At 43.6% G+C, this 16,960-nt stretch overlaps 1 protein-coding gene across 2 annotated transcripts in view; it reads left to right on the forward strand.

The window, feature by feature from the left end:
• The window catches only part of PPP4R3A (protein phosphatase 4 regulatory subunit 3A), a 135,379-nt gene that overhangs the window by 23,553 nt on the left and 94,866 nt on the right, over window positions 1-16,960 (forward strand). For both annotated transcript variants that reach the window (XM_030214551.1, XM_030214553.1), the window contains exon 3: window positions 1,306-1,404. In XM_030214551.1, the coding sequence (XP_030070411.1) occupies window positions 1,306-1,404 (99 nt within the window). The remainder of the gene's footprint in view (window positions 1-1,305; window positions 1,405-16,960) is intronic.

Raw genomic sequence — 16,960 nt, forward strand, 5'->3', positions numbered from 1 at the left:
TAAGCTGCTCCAAAACACAAACTTTATTGGGTCTGAATAAAGTTAGTGTTTTGGAGCATCTTACCCTGGTATTCTGTTTGATCTCTTGGAGTTGTTCCTTTTTTTCCACCCCTTTTTGTGTCATCGGACTTTTGTGGAAATTGTGAACCCCATTTTGTTTTGCGGTCTCCCCTGTAGTAGCCACATTGCCTGTACTGCTATGACATTCTCTGGGAGATTCTTCGTATGACTTATTATTCTCTGGCTGCCAAATTTTTTTGTTACCACCCCTCTTTGGTCATGCCCTTGTAGTAATTTCTTGCAGCTGTTATTGCTTTTTCTTCTATTACTTTCTATGAGCCACTTTTACTACAGCCTAGTGCAGCCCATTTTATTTCTATGGGCCATACAGAAAAGTTCATAGTCCATTATTAAGATGGACTTGAGAAAATCAACTGCTTATTTCTAGGATAAACAACATAAAATGTGTTTTACTGTTTTGGTATCTTGCCAGGTATGTGTGACCTGGATTGGCCACTGTTGGAAACAATGTACTACTACTACTTGTAATTTCTATAGCGCTACTAGATGTACGCAGCGCTGTACACTTGAACATGAAAAGACAGTCCCTGCTCGACAGAGCTTACAATCTAATTAGGACAGACAAACAGGACAAATAAGAGATAAGGGAATTACTAAGGTGGGGATGATAAAATAAGGGTACTGAACAAGTGAGTAAGGGTTAGGAGTTAAAAGCAGCATCAAAAAGGTAGGCTTTTAGCCTATTTACTGGACTTGATAGACCTTTGGTCTGTCCCAGTATGATGACACTTATGTTCTATGTTTTCCACAGTAAGCTTGTTTTACACATGGGACAGGGCTTTTATAAAACTGTGTATCTACATCATGTATGTAAAGTGTGCACATACTTATGTGATCTGCACATGGGCATTCCTAGGAACTTAGTTTGAGTGGAAAAGAGGCAGTGTTACAGTGTACACAAGTATTTTATAAATATGTGGGTACATGGACACCCATTTTAGAGCAGGTGTAAATTTGATTGCATCAGGATTTGTACTTTACTGGGGCTGGATCAGGGTGACTATTATGTAAAGTATACTATGCTGCCTTTATAAAATAAATGCCTCTGGACTTCACTTAGATGTGTTATTTATAAAATAGAACACCAAATGTTCATATTACTTTGCTAAAGTAACTTAAAATCTCATTAGTATGATCAACAAAATATGCTTTTTTTTAATGTACTTCTGAGTAATACCTTTCTTTTTTTTTCCTCCCCTACTCCTTATCCCCACCCCCACCCAGGACACTTTGATTGTATGGTCTGAAGCAGAAAATTATGACTTGGCACTTAGCTTTCAAGAAAAAGCAGGATGTGATGAGATTTGGGAAAAAATATGCCAGGTATGTTAACAGGCTAAAATAATTTATAAAATTCATTGGTGTGATGTCAACATGGGCTACTGTTAAGACAATAATAATAATAATAATAAACATCTTTTATTTTCCACATTCTCCTAGATTGAGTTCAACCAAATTACAGCCAGTTGCAAGCTCAATTACCCTGGAAGTTAAAACAGCTTATTATAACCATAAATAAAAAATCTTCAGTTGGGCATAACTATCATTACTTATGCAAATTGTAATTCAAAAATAAAGCTGTTTAGTGCTTTTCTAAAAATAAAATAATTTGGTTCTGAAGCTAAATTTATCGATAAGGAATTCTATATTTTTGCTGCCAAATATGAAAAAGAAGAGACATAAATTTTGGACAGTTTCTTTCCTCTTGGACTTGGGAAAATCAACCTTAATGGATTTCTAGCAGATAGTTTTAACCCTTGATTTGTGATATGTATTCTCTGAGGACAAGCAGGCCTATAATTCTCACATATGAGCAATGTGATCTGTGCTGCCTGATCCAGATCTTGTAACAAACTTTTCAGAGTATTTTTTTTTTTTTTAATGACAAAAGTAAACCAAAAAGGAAGAACATGTACAATTTTGTCTGTAGTAGAATCACCTAGAAAATAGTTTTAGCAAAAGCTAATGTACAAACACCACCCCTTAATCCCCTCCCCTCCTGGGACTGGGTTTTTAATCAGCGAACAAAGAGGAATCGGGATGTGCTGTCCGTTGTACATATTGGTGCCAAATCAGGTGGTATTTCAATATAGAGCCAGTCCGCAAAGCAGTTAATTTAGTTATCAGATGTATATAATCCAACTTGCGCAGTAATATCCAAAGGCCAGAGATAGTTGGTTGCTTCCATGCCGCTGAAAGAAAAAGTTTGCTCGCCACAAAGATTTGCGTAGCTAAACGGTGGACATGTTCTTCACTGCCCTGGGCTTAAAATGTAAAACACAACAATCTATTTGCATAGGATAAGAAACTTTGGTAATGCTATGAACAAACTTCAAAACAACAGTCCAAAACGTTTGGGCCTGGGGGCAGGACCACCAAATATGAAACATGTCCCCTATCTGACCATGTTGGCGCCAGCATTGGGCTGGCCCCAATTGAAACATCTTGGCCAGTCTCTGGGGGGGGGGGGGTGTAGTACCAGCAATGAAGTATTTTGTATCCTTTCCACTAAATTATTAGATATAGAGGCATATTTTCAAAGCACTTAGCCTTCCAAAGTTCCATAGGTTTCTATGGAACTTTGGAAGGCTAAGTGCTTTGAAAATATGCCTCATAGACACCTTGAGTAGGGATTTAAATACCCTTTCCCATTATGTATAATCATAGGATACATCCAGTGCTCTTTCCCATTTCAACAGGTAGTACATGATAGGTTGGTTGTGTGAGGTGGTTATATGTTTGGGAGACACCCCCACCCCCCCCCACCCCCCACTAGCCATTGCTCATTCAAGAGAGGTTTCCATGAGGCCCAACTCCCTTCTTGCTCTTCGCAACATAAAATCTCAAAGTTGGTAATATTGAAAAGCGTTGGAAGCAGGGAGACCATACTCCTCACACAATTCTGACCAAGTTCACAAAGGCCTGAACCCGCCCAGGAGTGATAACAAGACTCTAATGAATCCGGAACAAAACGGATATACATGTGCATAAAATATTTATGTTCCGGGAAAGTATTTTCCCGACGCTTGCTCCAAAGGAAAAGAGGCCGTTGCAGCAACAGTGGTGCCCCACAAGTAACCTCCTTCTAAAGTTGACTAGGTATCCACAGTATGACCCTCAGGGGATAAGGATCCAGCCAGATCTGCTCTAGGAATTTCCAGAATTTGTGGGCACTCTTCATTCAGTCAGCTAGAATTCTGAGATGCGCCGCTTGATAGTAGAGAAAAAAGATGGAACTCCCATCCCTCCCTGTGCACACATTTGGTACATTACCTTTCGACACACCCATGGTGGTCTTTTTTTCCAAATGAATGAGAAAACCCTATTTTGTAGGCCTCGAAAGAATTTCTCCAGTATGGAAATGGGGAGCGCCATGAATAGATACAGTAATTTAGGGAGCAAAATCATTTTAACCGCGTTAATACGCCCAAGCCAGGAAAGTATCAGGCCCTCCCTTCTATCTAACTCCAAAAATATTTCACGTACTTTGACGGGAAAGTTGGCCGCATAGAGGTCCTCCAAGCGACGGGTCAAATGGACCCCTAAATATTGAATGGAACATGGGGTGAAGAGAGATTGTATCAAATCCACCTGTTGTTCAGGGAGGTTGACACTGAGAGCCTCCGACTTGCTCATACTAATTTTGAGTCCGGAAACTGCACCATATTCCTGCAAAATAGAGGACACCACTGAGAAAGAGATTGTAGGCTCTATTAGTGTAAGAAGTATTTCACTGGCAAAAAACAGAACCCGAGATTCAAACCCCCCCCCCCCCCCCCCATGTTTGGGACCTTTGACAGCCGGGTGTGCACGGAGAATGATAGCTAAAGGTAGCCAGTTTAAACAGAAGGGGAGACACGGCACAGCCTTGCCGCGTACCCCGAGCTAAGGAAAAGAGTGGAGAGCACTGACCATTAACTCGAACAGACGCACAGGGTGCCATGCAAATAAGACGAAGCCAGTGGGAAAACTGACCAGAAATACCAAACCTATGTTAGCAAACAAGAATGGCCAGTGTACCCGATCAAATGCTTTTTTGGCATCGAGTGACAGTAAACATAATGGGAAACTTGTGGTTTGAGATTGGTATATGATATGGAGAGCTCTATGGATATTATCGAAAGTTTGTTGCCGTTGAATAAAAGCTGCTTGATCTTCATGGATTAAAGGGGGAAGATAATGCAAGCTGGAGGCCAAGATCTTAGTAAAGATTTTATCGTCTGCTCCCAACAGAGAAATAGGCCTATAAGACCTGCACAATTGAGGGTCTTTACCTGGTTTAGCTAAATTCCAAGTCCACGGGAGTGGTTGGCCCTCATCAACGGAATTAAATACCCGTAGTAGCAAAGGAGCCCAACAGTTTACCAAATTTCTTATAAAATTTATTAGTAAAACCCATCAGGGTCTGTAGCCTTGCTGGGGGGCTAGCGTGCAGATCGCGTGATGAATCTCATCTAAAGTTATGGGTTTAAGACTGTGCTTGTTGAGCTCCCTCAGTTAGCCTGGGTATATTAATATGGTTCAGATATGATGATATGGAATTCTCTGAAGGGTGAATCTCTAGCATATACAACACTTCATAATTGCAGAAAAGGGATTGCAACTGATCCTGATCTAAATGTATCTCACCATTATCATCCTTAAGGCTAGGAGCATATGTGCGGTTAGTTTGCTGTTTAAGCCTATGGGCTAATAGCCTGCTAGATTTATTATCAGACTCAAAATATTGTTGGCACACCTGCTGCAGTTCAGAAATATCTGCTGCAATTCTTGGATTTCCAAATGGAGTTTTTGTGCTTGGTCCATAAGCTGGGATTGAGAGTGAAATCCTTGCTGATGTAGTTGGCTTTCCACCCCTGCCAATCACTTGCGAAGTGTACTCTCCGCGTGGAACCGTTCCCTACGCACATGGGCTTTCAGTGCAATAATTGCGCACACTGCAATGCCACAATGCCAGCTGGACCCACAGCTGGAACACCGCTTAACTGCCTCCGTGGGAATCACCATTTACCCTTATTGTCACGATTCCGCCTGCAGCAAGTAGTACCGCTTGGAGTGCTGCAAGTAAGTCAAACTTTAGTTGGACTTACCACGGCTGGCTGCTCCCCTCAAGCTCAGTCTGCACAAGTCTTACCACATATAAGAAAGGCTCAAGATACTCTTGTATCACGCTCTCCAGCAAACCTTTCTTTTTACTTTTTTTTTTTTTTGTAGGTTGTGCTGGAAAAGGAGAGCTCCACAGGAAACAGGGGGGAGGTGAAGGGAGGAAAGAAGTAAATTCACGAGTACCAGAGATAGGGATTTGAAGATCTCCAGATAGGACTCTGTAGTCTCAAAGCACCTGCAAATCTCAACTGGGGACCAGCTGACCAACTGGACCAGGAGCAAATCACTCGGAACCAGAGACTGAAAAAAGTCTGTCCATCCACCTGTTGGAGATTAGAAAACACTGAGGAGCTGCACTGGATGCCAAGAGAGATATGTCTGTTCAGTTTTCAGTTCTCTTATCTCCACCTGCTGGTTGATGGACACAACTATTCCACAGGTTTTGGATTAGTGGGAAGCTACGTAATGGAAGGGGCTCTTTTTCTAGAGCTTAGCGTGTGCTAACGGAATCATCACATGTTAAATGCTAACAAACACATTTATGTTTGTTATGTTTATGGCAGTGGTTCGCAGAAACTCTGTTTATAGTGCCCTTAGAGTTTAAGGAGAAATTAGGTTTTACCTGATAATTTTCTATTCTTTTTCTTTTCTTTTCTTTTCTCTTCTTTTTAGTCAGCGACACTTTTCTCAACCCTTGGGTGTTATCCCTTCCTACCAGCAGGTGGAGGTAGAGAAAACTGAATTCTGCCAGTGACATCACCAGCATAAGTTAAGGTGCTCCCTGGAACAATCCAGTAGCATCTGCCCAAGCAGCCAAAGGTTCCTTTGTAATGCACTCATGTCCCATCAACCACTACAGCTGCAATGATAATCAAGCGAGCAAAAACACCACAGAGTGGCATGCGCTACTCTGCATATACCAGGATATAGCAAATAAACACTGTGAGGAGATGGAAACGCTTTAGGAAACCAACACTTTATTCCAGCAAGTTATAGACCTGACACAGCCGTGTTTGGCAAAACAGTTGCCTGTGTCAGGGGTCTGACAACATGTATAGCTGGAAAAGCTGATAATATGAACAATCCTTCAATAACCAAAAATGCAATATAAATGACTATATAACTTGACTCCGCACAGTTCTGCAGTGCCATATAATTGGCAAAAACCAGGATATAGCAATATCACAGGAATCTATATGGCTGCCAATCACAACATTTATTTATTTATGGGTTAGGTTCCAGTGGTGTACCTTGACAAATTTTTGCACCTCGTATGAGTGTCACGAGGTGAAGAAAAAAGGTTGAAAATCGCTGTTCTAAGGCTTTCCTGAAAATGAAGCACAGAGCACACCCAGAACCCTGGGCTGAGGTCTTCCAGCACAGAGCACACCCAGAACCCTGGGCTGAGGTCTTCCAAGGGCGGGACTTCATAACAGTGTCGCCGACTAAAGAAAATTATCAGGTAAGACAATCTCCTTTCTTAGTCAGCTCCATTGTTCTGAACCAATGGGATGTACCGAAGCAGATCTTATTTGACTAGGAAAGACAAAGCCCACGTACTGATGCATTCAGACATTCAGGACCTGATTATATCAGAATGGGTCTCGCCATGTGCGGGGCTGAGAGCGGAAAGAGCCATGGCTTGCCTCTACCTGTTAGTTCTGGAGGAGAAAGATAAATTGCAACTTCCCAGGGTGGACTTCCTGGTTACAGTGGTGACTAAGAAGACCACCTTGCTGGTGGAAGGGGGCATTGCCCTGAAAAACCTACAGGATAGAAAGCTAGAAGGGTCGCTGAAACAAGCCTTTGAACTAACCCTTTTGGGCCTTCAAGCGACAACGTGCATCTCGTTCATAACAACATGCCTGAAGTGGCATCAGCAGTTAGCAACACAAGACGGGCACCATAATGCCAGGCTGGAAGCGGTGTTTGCCTGCTTGGCAGATGCTATTCATAACGGTGTGGGCCACAACCTGTAATGTATGTCTTTGGCTGTCAGGGCACGTCATCAACTCTGGTTGTGGCATTGGGCAGCAGAGGCAGCGTTAGTTAAGTCTATTAAACTGCCCTTTTGAGGCAAGTTGCTATTTGGAGAAGATCTTAGTAACTTGGTGAAAGAACTGGGGAAAACTAAGCCACAGCAGTTGCCAGAGAGTAAGCTGAAAGTCTCTGGTCATCTTGCTTCGGGGGGAGGGGGGGGCTCTCAAACTTGATTTCAAGACAGCAGATGGTACCTGCCTGGTCATCAGCAATATGGTTAGAAGTCCTGCTTTCAAGCACTCGAATCTTTCTTTTGTGTGGACAGGAAGCCCTCCTCTTAGTCAGCTAGAGCTCCCACTGCCTCCAGAACTTAACAATGATGCGAGGCTGGCCCCCTCTTCTCCGGTGGAAGTGTCGAAAAGGATCCAAAATGGTCAAGGTTGAGGCCACCATAGATTCCTTGCAGGTGCTCTGGGCCATTGTTCAGTTCTCCAGGCCAAACCGGATCAAGGCAGATATTCCATCTTCTTCATTGTCCCAAAGAAGGAAGGCGCCTTCCATCTGGTCTTAGATCTCAAAGGTCTAAACACTGCCGCCAAGTGTCCCGCTTTTGCATGGAGAAACTAAGAGCAGTGATTAGCCTCAATTCAAGCGGGAGAATTTCTTACTGCCCTTGATCTCGAGGAGGCATACTTGCATATACCGCATCAGAAGTCGCTACGTTTTGTGGTGCTGGACTGGCACTTCCAGTTCAGAGTTGCCCTTTGGTATCGCCACAGCTCCAAGAATATTTACCAAGGTTATGGTGGTAGTGGCAGCAGCCTTCCTTTGGCGCCAGGGAATCAGTTCACCCGTATCTTGACAGCTGGCTCATTTCTTTGTCCTATTCGTCCAGCGTGGCAGCATGGCCAAAGTTGTCTGTCTTTTGGCTGCATGATCAGTTTCGAGAAGAGCAGACTAACTCCATCACAGACACTGGGCTTTCTATTCGACAGCACGGGAGTGGATTTCCCTCACTGAGTTCAGTAAGTTGAAGCTGGTTTAACAGATTCGTCTTCTCAGTCAAAGCAGTCTTGGGGTCTGGGACTATGTCCTGGTTCTGGGGTCAATGGACGGCAGCAATGGAAGTGATGCCATGAGCAAGGACTCATATTCAACCATTACAGGTATCCTCAGCTGCTGGTTTCTGGTGTCACAGATGTACGAGCTTCATCTTCCTTGGACGCTGGTTGCCGGACGGAGTATGCCGTGGTGGTTGTCACCCAGGAATTTGACCATTGGAGCTCCCTTTTTGATAACACATTGGGAACTGGTGACGACAGATGCCAGCAAGCTGAGTTGGGGTGCTCATTTTAAGTTCCATCTGACACAGGCACCCTTAGGAAACTGAGTAGTTGATAAATTGCTTGGAGTTCATGGTATTGCAGAATTCTTTAAGCGACTTTCCTCCCTTTCTAGTTGGGGCCCCGGTCCGAGTTTTCTATGTGTGACGATGGTGGCTTATATCAACAAGGAAGGTGGGACTCATTGTCCGATGGCAGTGGAGGTGGCCTCATGAGTTGCATGTAGAAAAGTCTTTTCAGCTTGTCATTAGCTCACATCGCAGGTCCTTGAATGTGGAGGCAGATTTTCTCAGCAGGCACTCCTTGGACCCAGGGGAATGGGAACTATCCAGCTAAGGGTTTCAGCTGATAGTGGACTGATAGGGTTCTCTGCTTCTGGACTTGATGGTAATGAAAAGGAATGCCAAAGGATCTAAGTTCTTTAGCTATTGGAAAGAACCAGGCTTGATGGGGATCGATGCCCTACTACACCCCTGGCCGGAGACACATCTACTTAAGTGTTCCCTCTTTGGCCAGTGGTTGGCTGCATGTTCATATTGCACCGGGGGTCGAATAATTCTCGTAGTCCCGGATTGCATACCAGTTTCTGGAGGCCAAACCTGGTACCAGGTCTGCTGAAGCAAGGTCCAGTGCTCATGGAGGATCTGTGCCTTTTTTTTTTTTTTCTTATAGATTGGCCATTGAAAGGGCTTGGTTGAGACAAAAAAGTTATTCTGATTTGGCTCATTGCTACCTTGCTTTCAGCTCAGAAACGCTCTACATCCGTGGCATTTTCAAGGGTGTGGAGGACATTCAATGGCTGATGTTTACCACGCAGATCCCTTCTCTGCTTATATCATGTACATCCTAGTGTTTCACCAGGTAGGTATTCAGAAACGATCGGTGTTGGGTTCTCTAAAAGTTCAGGTTGCAGTTTTGGCCTGTTTCAGGGGCCGACTACAGAAGACGTCTCTTGTGGCTTACCCAGATATTCAATTCTTGTGGGGAGCAGACTGCTTGTGGCCTCCTTTTGTACACCATATTCAGAGTGGAACCTTAAATTTAATCCTTCAGGCTCTTCAGAAGCCTCCTTTTGAGCCATTCTGGAAGGCCAGGCCACCTTGAAAGTTCTTACGCTAAAGACAGCGTTCATGGTGGCTGTTGCATTGCCATGTAGGGTTTCAGACCTTTTGGCTCTTGTTGGAATCCCTTTCTTTGCTTTTCAGAGGGGCAGGGTGTTTCACTACGCATGTTTTCTTCCTTTTTTCTGAAAGTGGCATCACCATTTCATCTCAACCAATCTATGGAGCTTCTATCCCTTCGCAGAGAGGACAAAGAGGCTCAGTATTACTCCTTGAAGCTTCTTGATGTGCAGAGAGTCCTCCTTAGATGTCTTGAAGTCATAAATAAGTTTCTCAGATCAGGCAAACTGCTTTAACAGAGGTTTGGCCTTATGGCATCCAAGCCCACAATTGCTATTTGGCTGAAGGAGACTAGCACGTCTGCTTGCTTGTTGGGAAGCAGGCTCATTCTGTGAGGCATACAGTGACATCCTGGGTGGAGACTACTTTTATTGTCTCGCATGGATATTTGCAAGGTGGTGACTTGGTCAGCGCAACATACTTTTTGCTTTGGAATACAAGGGTGTACGTTGTATCACACTAGAAAGCCAATTATGGGGCTTCAGCCCTCAGGGCAGTGGCGTTAGGATCCTACCCACTATAGGGATTGCTTTTGAACATCCCACAGGTTCTGGAATAGTGGGAAGCTACATAATGGAAGGAGAAATTAAGGATTACCTGATAACTTTCTTTCCATTAGTCCTTCACACTTTTCCAGAGGCCTGCCTGAGATTTTCAAGTTTAGTCAGTGCAGAGTAATAGGTCAAATAATGACTGTCACCTTGGATTGTGCTTCCTGCATATATCTTGTTCTCTACAGGTTGTCCAGAGATATGAGAGGTCTATACATATTTGCTCATCTGGCTAGTGTTCGGTTAACAAGTTGTTTAAGGTTGTTGTGTTCTGAGTTTTTTTTTACTGTTTGTCTACGTAAATATTGAGCTGGACTGGATACCAAGTGGGATGTCTCGGCTCAGTTTTCAGTTCTCTGCCTGCTGGTTGATAGACTCAACTACTCCACAGGTTCTGGAATAGTGGGAAGGACTAATGGAAAGAAAATTTATCAGGTAAGATCTAATTTTTTCATAGTTACTAATAACCTGTGTTGACATGGGCTAACATTAAGACATTCTGTTTTGTTGTTAACATTCTTTCTCAGTGATACTTGACTTAAAAAGGACATAGTTTATTAATACAGTATTTTCTTTTTAATATGGATTTAATTCTGGCCATGACTCAATTGTTGGTAACTCACTGGGAAGAGGCCTAGGTAGAGCAAGTTCTAAAAAGATTAGAAAGATTAATTCATGCACCAGCACAACATTTCCAAAGGCTTTGTTACTTCCTGCACGTAACCCCACTCCTCCTCTTCATTCTGTCTATCCCACTGGTAACATAGTAAATGACAGCATATCAAACATATAAATGGCGAGTGTCGTACTCACTCGCAAATGCGCAGGACGAAACCGCCGTAGCTAACGCTCCCTCCACCCGGTCGGGCCCTCGCTCCGCTATTGAAACAGCGAGGGAACACAGCTCTGCTGAGCTGCCGTCCTTCCTTCTTCTCTGCCTGTGTGCCGCCCATCACACGAGGGCGGGACACAGGCAGAGAAGAAGAAGGAAGGCCGACGGCAGCTCAGCAGAGCTGTGTACTGCGTTCCCTCGCTGTTTCAATAGCGGAGTGAGGGCCCGGGCCGGATGGAGGGGTGGCGGCGACTGGGGGGGGGGGGGTCTTGCAGCAGCGACGGGAAGGGGCTTTCAAACCCCCCCCTTTCCTATACTAGCCCGTTTTTACGGGCTCAACGGCTAGTAAAGACATGAACAGTCCATCCAGTCTGCCCAAAGTCACACTCATTATTAATTCATGGTAAGCCAGCAATGAATATGATATAAAAATACTCGACCATGGTCTTTCTTTGGCATTTCTAGGGCATAGACCGTAGAAGTCCACACAGCACTGTTCTTAGGTTTCTACTGGAGTTGCCATCAAAGCCCACTCCAGCCTAACCGAATCAGTCATGTCATTTGCGGGACACAGACCATAAAAATCTGTCCGGCACTGTCTTCGCATTCCAGTTATTGGAGTTGCAGTCAAAGCCATCTGCAACCCATCCTAAATCCAATTGGCTGAGAAGAACTGAGGCCGGTGCTGGGCAGACTTGTACAGTCTGTGTCCCATATAAGTCAGAGTTGCCATCTAAGCACCACTCAACACATCCACACACATGCAGCCATTTAAGCTTCGGGTGGTTATACCATCCATTTTCTAATTAGAGATCCTCTGTATTCATCCCATGCCTTTTAAAGTTCCATCACCCTTTTTGTCTCTACAACCTCCCTTGGGAGGGCATTTCAGGCATCGACCACACTCTCTATGAAAGAGTTTCCTGACTTCCTCCTAAATCTACCACTGCGTAACCTCCAGTTCATATCCTCTAGTTTTACCATTTTCCCTTGTCTGGGAAAGATTTGTTTCTGTATTATATGTTTCAAGTATTTAAACATCTATCATATCTTCCCTCTCTCTTCTTTTCCCTAGGGTATACATATTCAGGTCTTCCAGTCTCTTCTCGTAAGTCTTTTTGGTTCAAGCCCCATACCATTTTTGTCTTCTTCCTCTGGACCAATTCTATTTTTTTTTTTTTGTTTGTTTGTTTTTGTTTTTTAACCTTAGTAAGATATGGCCTCCAAACCTGAAAACAATACTCCCAAGTGGGGTTTCGCCAACGACTTGTACTAGGGATCAACGACCTCCTCTCTTCTGCTGATTATTCTAGCATCTTCTAGCTATGGCCACCACCTTGTCACACTGTTCATCACCTTTAGATCCTCGGACACTATCACCCCAAGGTCCCTCTCCCTGTCTGCATTTCTGCCTCTCACCTTGTAGTACATATGGCTCCCTTGGATTTCTACTCCCCAAATGCATCACTTTGTACTTCCTTAAACTTTAACTACCAGACATTAGACCATTTTTTTAAACAGTTGCAGATCCTTTCTCACTTCATCGTCTTCCCCCTCTGGGGTGTCTGATCTTACAAGTCCTGGTATCTTCCTGAAAAAGGCAAACCACCTTTTAACCCTTTGGCAGTGTCACTCACAAATTTATTGAACAGAATCGACCCCAGCACCAATCTTTGAGGCACTCTACTACTCACTTTTCCTTCCTCTGAGTGAATTCCATTAGCCACCACCCTCCAGTATCTGTCAACCAGTTTCTAATCCAGTTCACCATTTGGAGTCCTAACTTCAGCCTGTCAAGTTTAGTTTTCTGGGGTCCAAGTGGTGGAACTCAATACCAAAGGCCACAAGAGGAATCAACAATTATCTTCAGTTCAGAAAAGAAATGAACATACCTCCTTCAAAAAAAAAATTCTTCAGCTAACTACATCCCAAAAAAGAAATGAAAACCTACCTCAACAATTCCAAATCTAATTATATAAGCTATCAATGTCCTTTCTATCTCCTAACTATGAACCATAATTGTATTTTCACCTAACTGTAGATTGTAAGCCACTTTGAACCAAAACCAGTAGGATACAAGAACACACAAATAAAGAAATTCAAGATCCTCCTGTGAGGAACCATGTCAAAGGCTTTGCAGACATCTAAGTTGTGTCTAGCGCATGTCCTTGATCCAGTTTTTTTTTCTCGCTCAGTCAAAGAATTCGATCAGATTTGCGTGGCACGATTTACCTTTGATAAAACTTGCCTCGGATCTTGTTTTCCATTGGATTCCAGGAAATTCACTATCCTTTCTTTCAATAATGCTTTCATTACTTTTCCAGTAACCGAAGTGAGGCTTACCAGCCTAACGTTTCCAGCTTCTTCTGTCACCACATTTTTGAAGAGGGTCCATTGGTTCTTCTCCAATCCCACAGAGCCTCTCCTGTTTCCAAGGATTTATTTAACAAAATTTTAAGAGGACCTGCCAGAACCTCTCTAAGCTCCCTCTGAGGCATATTTTCAAAGCACTTAGCCTTCCAAAGTTCCATAGAAACCTATGGAACTTTGGAAGGCTAAGTGCTTTGAAAATATGCCTCTCTGTGTCCGGGGATGAATCCTGTCTAGTCCCATGGCAATTTTTCAAGTTGTTCATAAATGTTTTCTTCCATAAACAGTGCATTATCTGTTCCATTCTCATATGTACCTTTACCAGCCTGTTGGGGCCCTTTCTGGAATTTTATTCTGTGAACGCAGGATAGAAGTATTTTTGTTGAGCACATTCACTTTTTCCTTATCACTCTCCACATAACGGTCCACAGCATCTTTCAGTCTCGCAATTCCATTTTGAGCCTTTCTTCTTTCACTAATAATATACCTGAAAAAATTCTTGTCTCCTCTCCTTACATTTCAATCCATTTGTGCTTTCTTTCTGTTTCATCTGCTATTCTTTCCTTCAGTGTTTGTGTATTTCATGGACGCCAACTCTTTTTGCCTTGATTTTCTCAGCCACTTGTTTGGAGAACCATATTGGTGCCTCTTTTCTCTTACTTTTATTTACTGTCCTAAAGGTAAGTAGCCATTTTTATATCTCCTTTCAACTGGACCACTGTCTTTCCACTTCTTATGTTCTTCCAACGGTTCATTTTTCAGTTTCTCCCCTATTTTACTAAAGGCAGCATGTCTGAAATCCAGGACTTTGAGTTTTGTGTGGCTGCCCTCTGCTTTAACTGTTATACCAAATCAAATTGATGATCATTACTGCCCAGAGTAGGCATCCACTCAGACATTATATGTACATTCACCATTTGTTAGTGTAAGTATTGCCATACTGGGACAGACCGAAGGTCCATCAAGTCCAGCATTCTGTTAAGTGGCCAAACCAGGTTACAAGTACCTGGCAAGATCCCAAAACAGTACAATACATTTTATGCTGCTTATCCTAGACATAAGCAGTGGATTTTCCCCAAGTCCATTTTAATAATGGTCTATAGACTTTTCTTTTAGGAAGCCATCCAAACCTTTTTTTAAACCGCACTAAGCTAACTGTTTTTGCTACATTTTCTGGCAATGAATTCCACAGTTGAATTACACGTTGAGTGAAGAAATATCTTCTTCGATTTGTTTTAAATTTACTACTTTGAAGCTTCATCGCATGCCCCCTAGTCCTAGTATTTTTGGAAAGAGTAAACAAGTTATTCATGTCTACCCGTTCCACTCCACTCATTATTTTATAGACCTCTATCATATCTCCCCTCAGCTGTCTTTTCTCCAAGCTGAAGAGCCCTGTCTGCTTTAGCCTTTCCTCATAGGGAAGTCGTCCCATCCCTTTTATCATTTTCGTCATCCTCAGTACCTTTTCTAATGGCATTATGTCTTTTTTGAGATGGCGATGACCAGAATTGAACACAGTATTCGAGGTGCAGTCGCACCGAGGAGTGATATGAAGGCATTATAACATCCTCAATTTTGTTTTACATTCCTTTCCTAGTAATACCTAACATTTCTATTTGCTTTCTTAGCTGCCGCTTCACACTGAGCTGAGGGTTTCAACATATCATCAATGATAACGCCTAAATCCCTTTCCTGGAGGTTACTCCTAATGTGGAACCTTGCATTATGTAGCTATAGTTCGGGTTCCTGTTTTCCACATGCATCACTTTGCACTTGCTCACATTAAACGTCATCTGCCATTTAGATGCCCAGTCTTCCAGTCTCGTAAGGTCCTCTTGTAATTTTTCACAATCCTCTTGAGATTTAACAACTTTGAATAACTTCGTGTCGTCAGCAAATTTAATTACCTCACTAGTTACTCCCATCTCTAGATCACTTATAAATATGTTAAAAAGCAGCAGTCCCAGCATAGATCCCTTGGAAACCCCACTATCTACCCTTCTCCGTTGAGAATACTGACCATTTAACCCTACTCTCTGTTTTCTATCTTTTAACCAGTTTTAATCCACAGTAGAACACTTTCTCCTATCCCATGACTTTCCAATTTCCTCTGTAGTCTTTCATGAGGTACTTTGTCAAATGCCTTTTGAAAATCCAGATACACAATATCGACCGGCTCACCTTTATCCACGTTTGTTCACCCCTTCAAAGAGATATAATAGATTGATTGAGGTAAGATTTCCCTTCACTAAATCCATGTTGGCTTTGTCTTATTAATCCATGCTTTTGAATATGCTCTGTAATTTTGTTCATTATAATATTCCTTGTCATCAGCAGCAGATGAATCCATTAACTGATGGGTTATGTCCGCCTACCAGCAGGTGGAGATAGAGAACACTGAAAAACCATAGTGCTCTATGGACGGCTAGCTCCATCTGCCTTCAGTATTGCTCTATCTCCCAGCAGGTGTGGATGTAGCTTGATCAGCCCCTGGTGAAATTCTGCCTGGGGTGGCTCCTGTGCTTTTGCCAGTTGAAGCAGGGATGCTGTGGCTGGTGGTGCCCACTTTGAAGGCATACAAGTTCGCCCTTTCCCTGCCTTACCCGTCCCCCTGCCTACCGGAGTACCTCTGTGCTGCCTGCCTCCAACTTTCCTCACAGCGTTTAAAAAAAAAAAATACGCATTGGTTCTGCGTAGCTATTCTGAGGCTATTTTCCACGTGCAGCTTGACAGGAGCTCGTTTGACTCGGTCCCTTGAGGTGAGAGTGGTGCCCAGCTCCTCCGGAGAGGTCCCGCGGACGCCGTTCCGATCGGGGTAAGTTTTGGCGCGAAGCCGCCATTTTACTTATATAATTCCATCCGGTTGGACGATGGCTGCTCCCGATGTAGTAAACGTAGATCAGCAACGGGGCTCTGTAAGACGTGCTCTTTAGGCGCTAGAGCTGGTACGAGCATGGCGAGCGATAATTCTTCCCGCTCAACGGAGCTGGCAGGCGCCATTTTGGAAGCGCCGCACGTCTCGACCCTCGCTGTGGCGGAGGAGTCTGAGTGCAGGGGGACGCCTCAGTTAGAGGCTACCAGAGGAGCTCCTGTTCCCATTTCTCCTGATTCGGAGATGGAGGGTCAGGGTGAGTTTTTCTCTCCGGAGTTTGTGCTGTTAATGCATAAAGCTTTCATGCTGAAAAGAGCTCTGCCGCACGTGTCTGACACTGCACTGCTACCAGGTTTCTCCCCGGGTGTTGATGGCCTGGGCTGCCTGATTCCCCCGAGCGTTGAAAGGATGCAAAACATAGATGGGTAAATTCCTCGTCTGAGAGTGGCGCACTTCCCTTTTCCCCCCCATGGTCGGGCGGTGTAGATTGTGAGTGTTCTGGCAGGGCCACATGGTCTGAAAACTACTATAAATCACTTCTGTAGCACAGGGCCTCATGGTCTGAAGACTACTACTACTATTATAAATCACTTCTATAGTGCTACCAGTCGTATGCAGCACTTTAAAATTGAACATGAAGA

Source organism: Microcaecilia unicolor, chromosome 9 (assembly GCF_901765095.1).
Source record: "Microcaecilia unicolor chromosome 9, aMicUni1.1, whole genome shotgun sequence".
Lineage (NCBI taxonomy): Eukaryota > Metazoa > Chordata > Amphibia > Gymnophiona > Siphonopidae > Microcaecilia > Microcaecilia unicolor.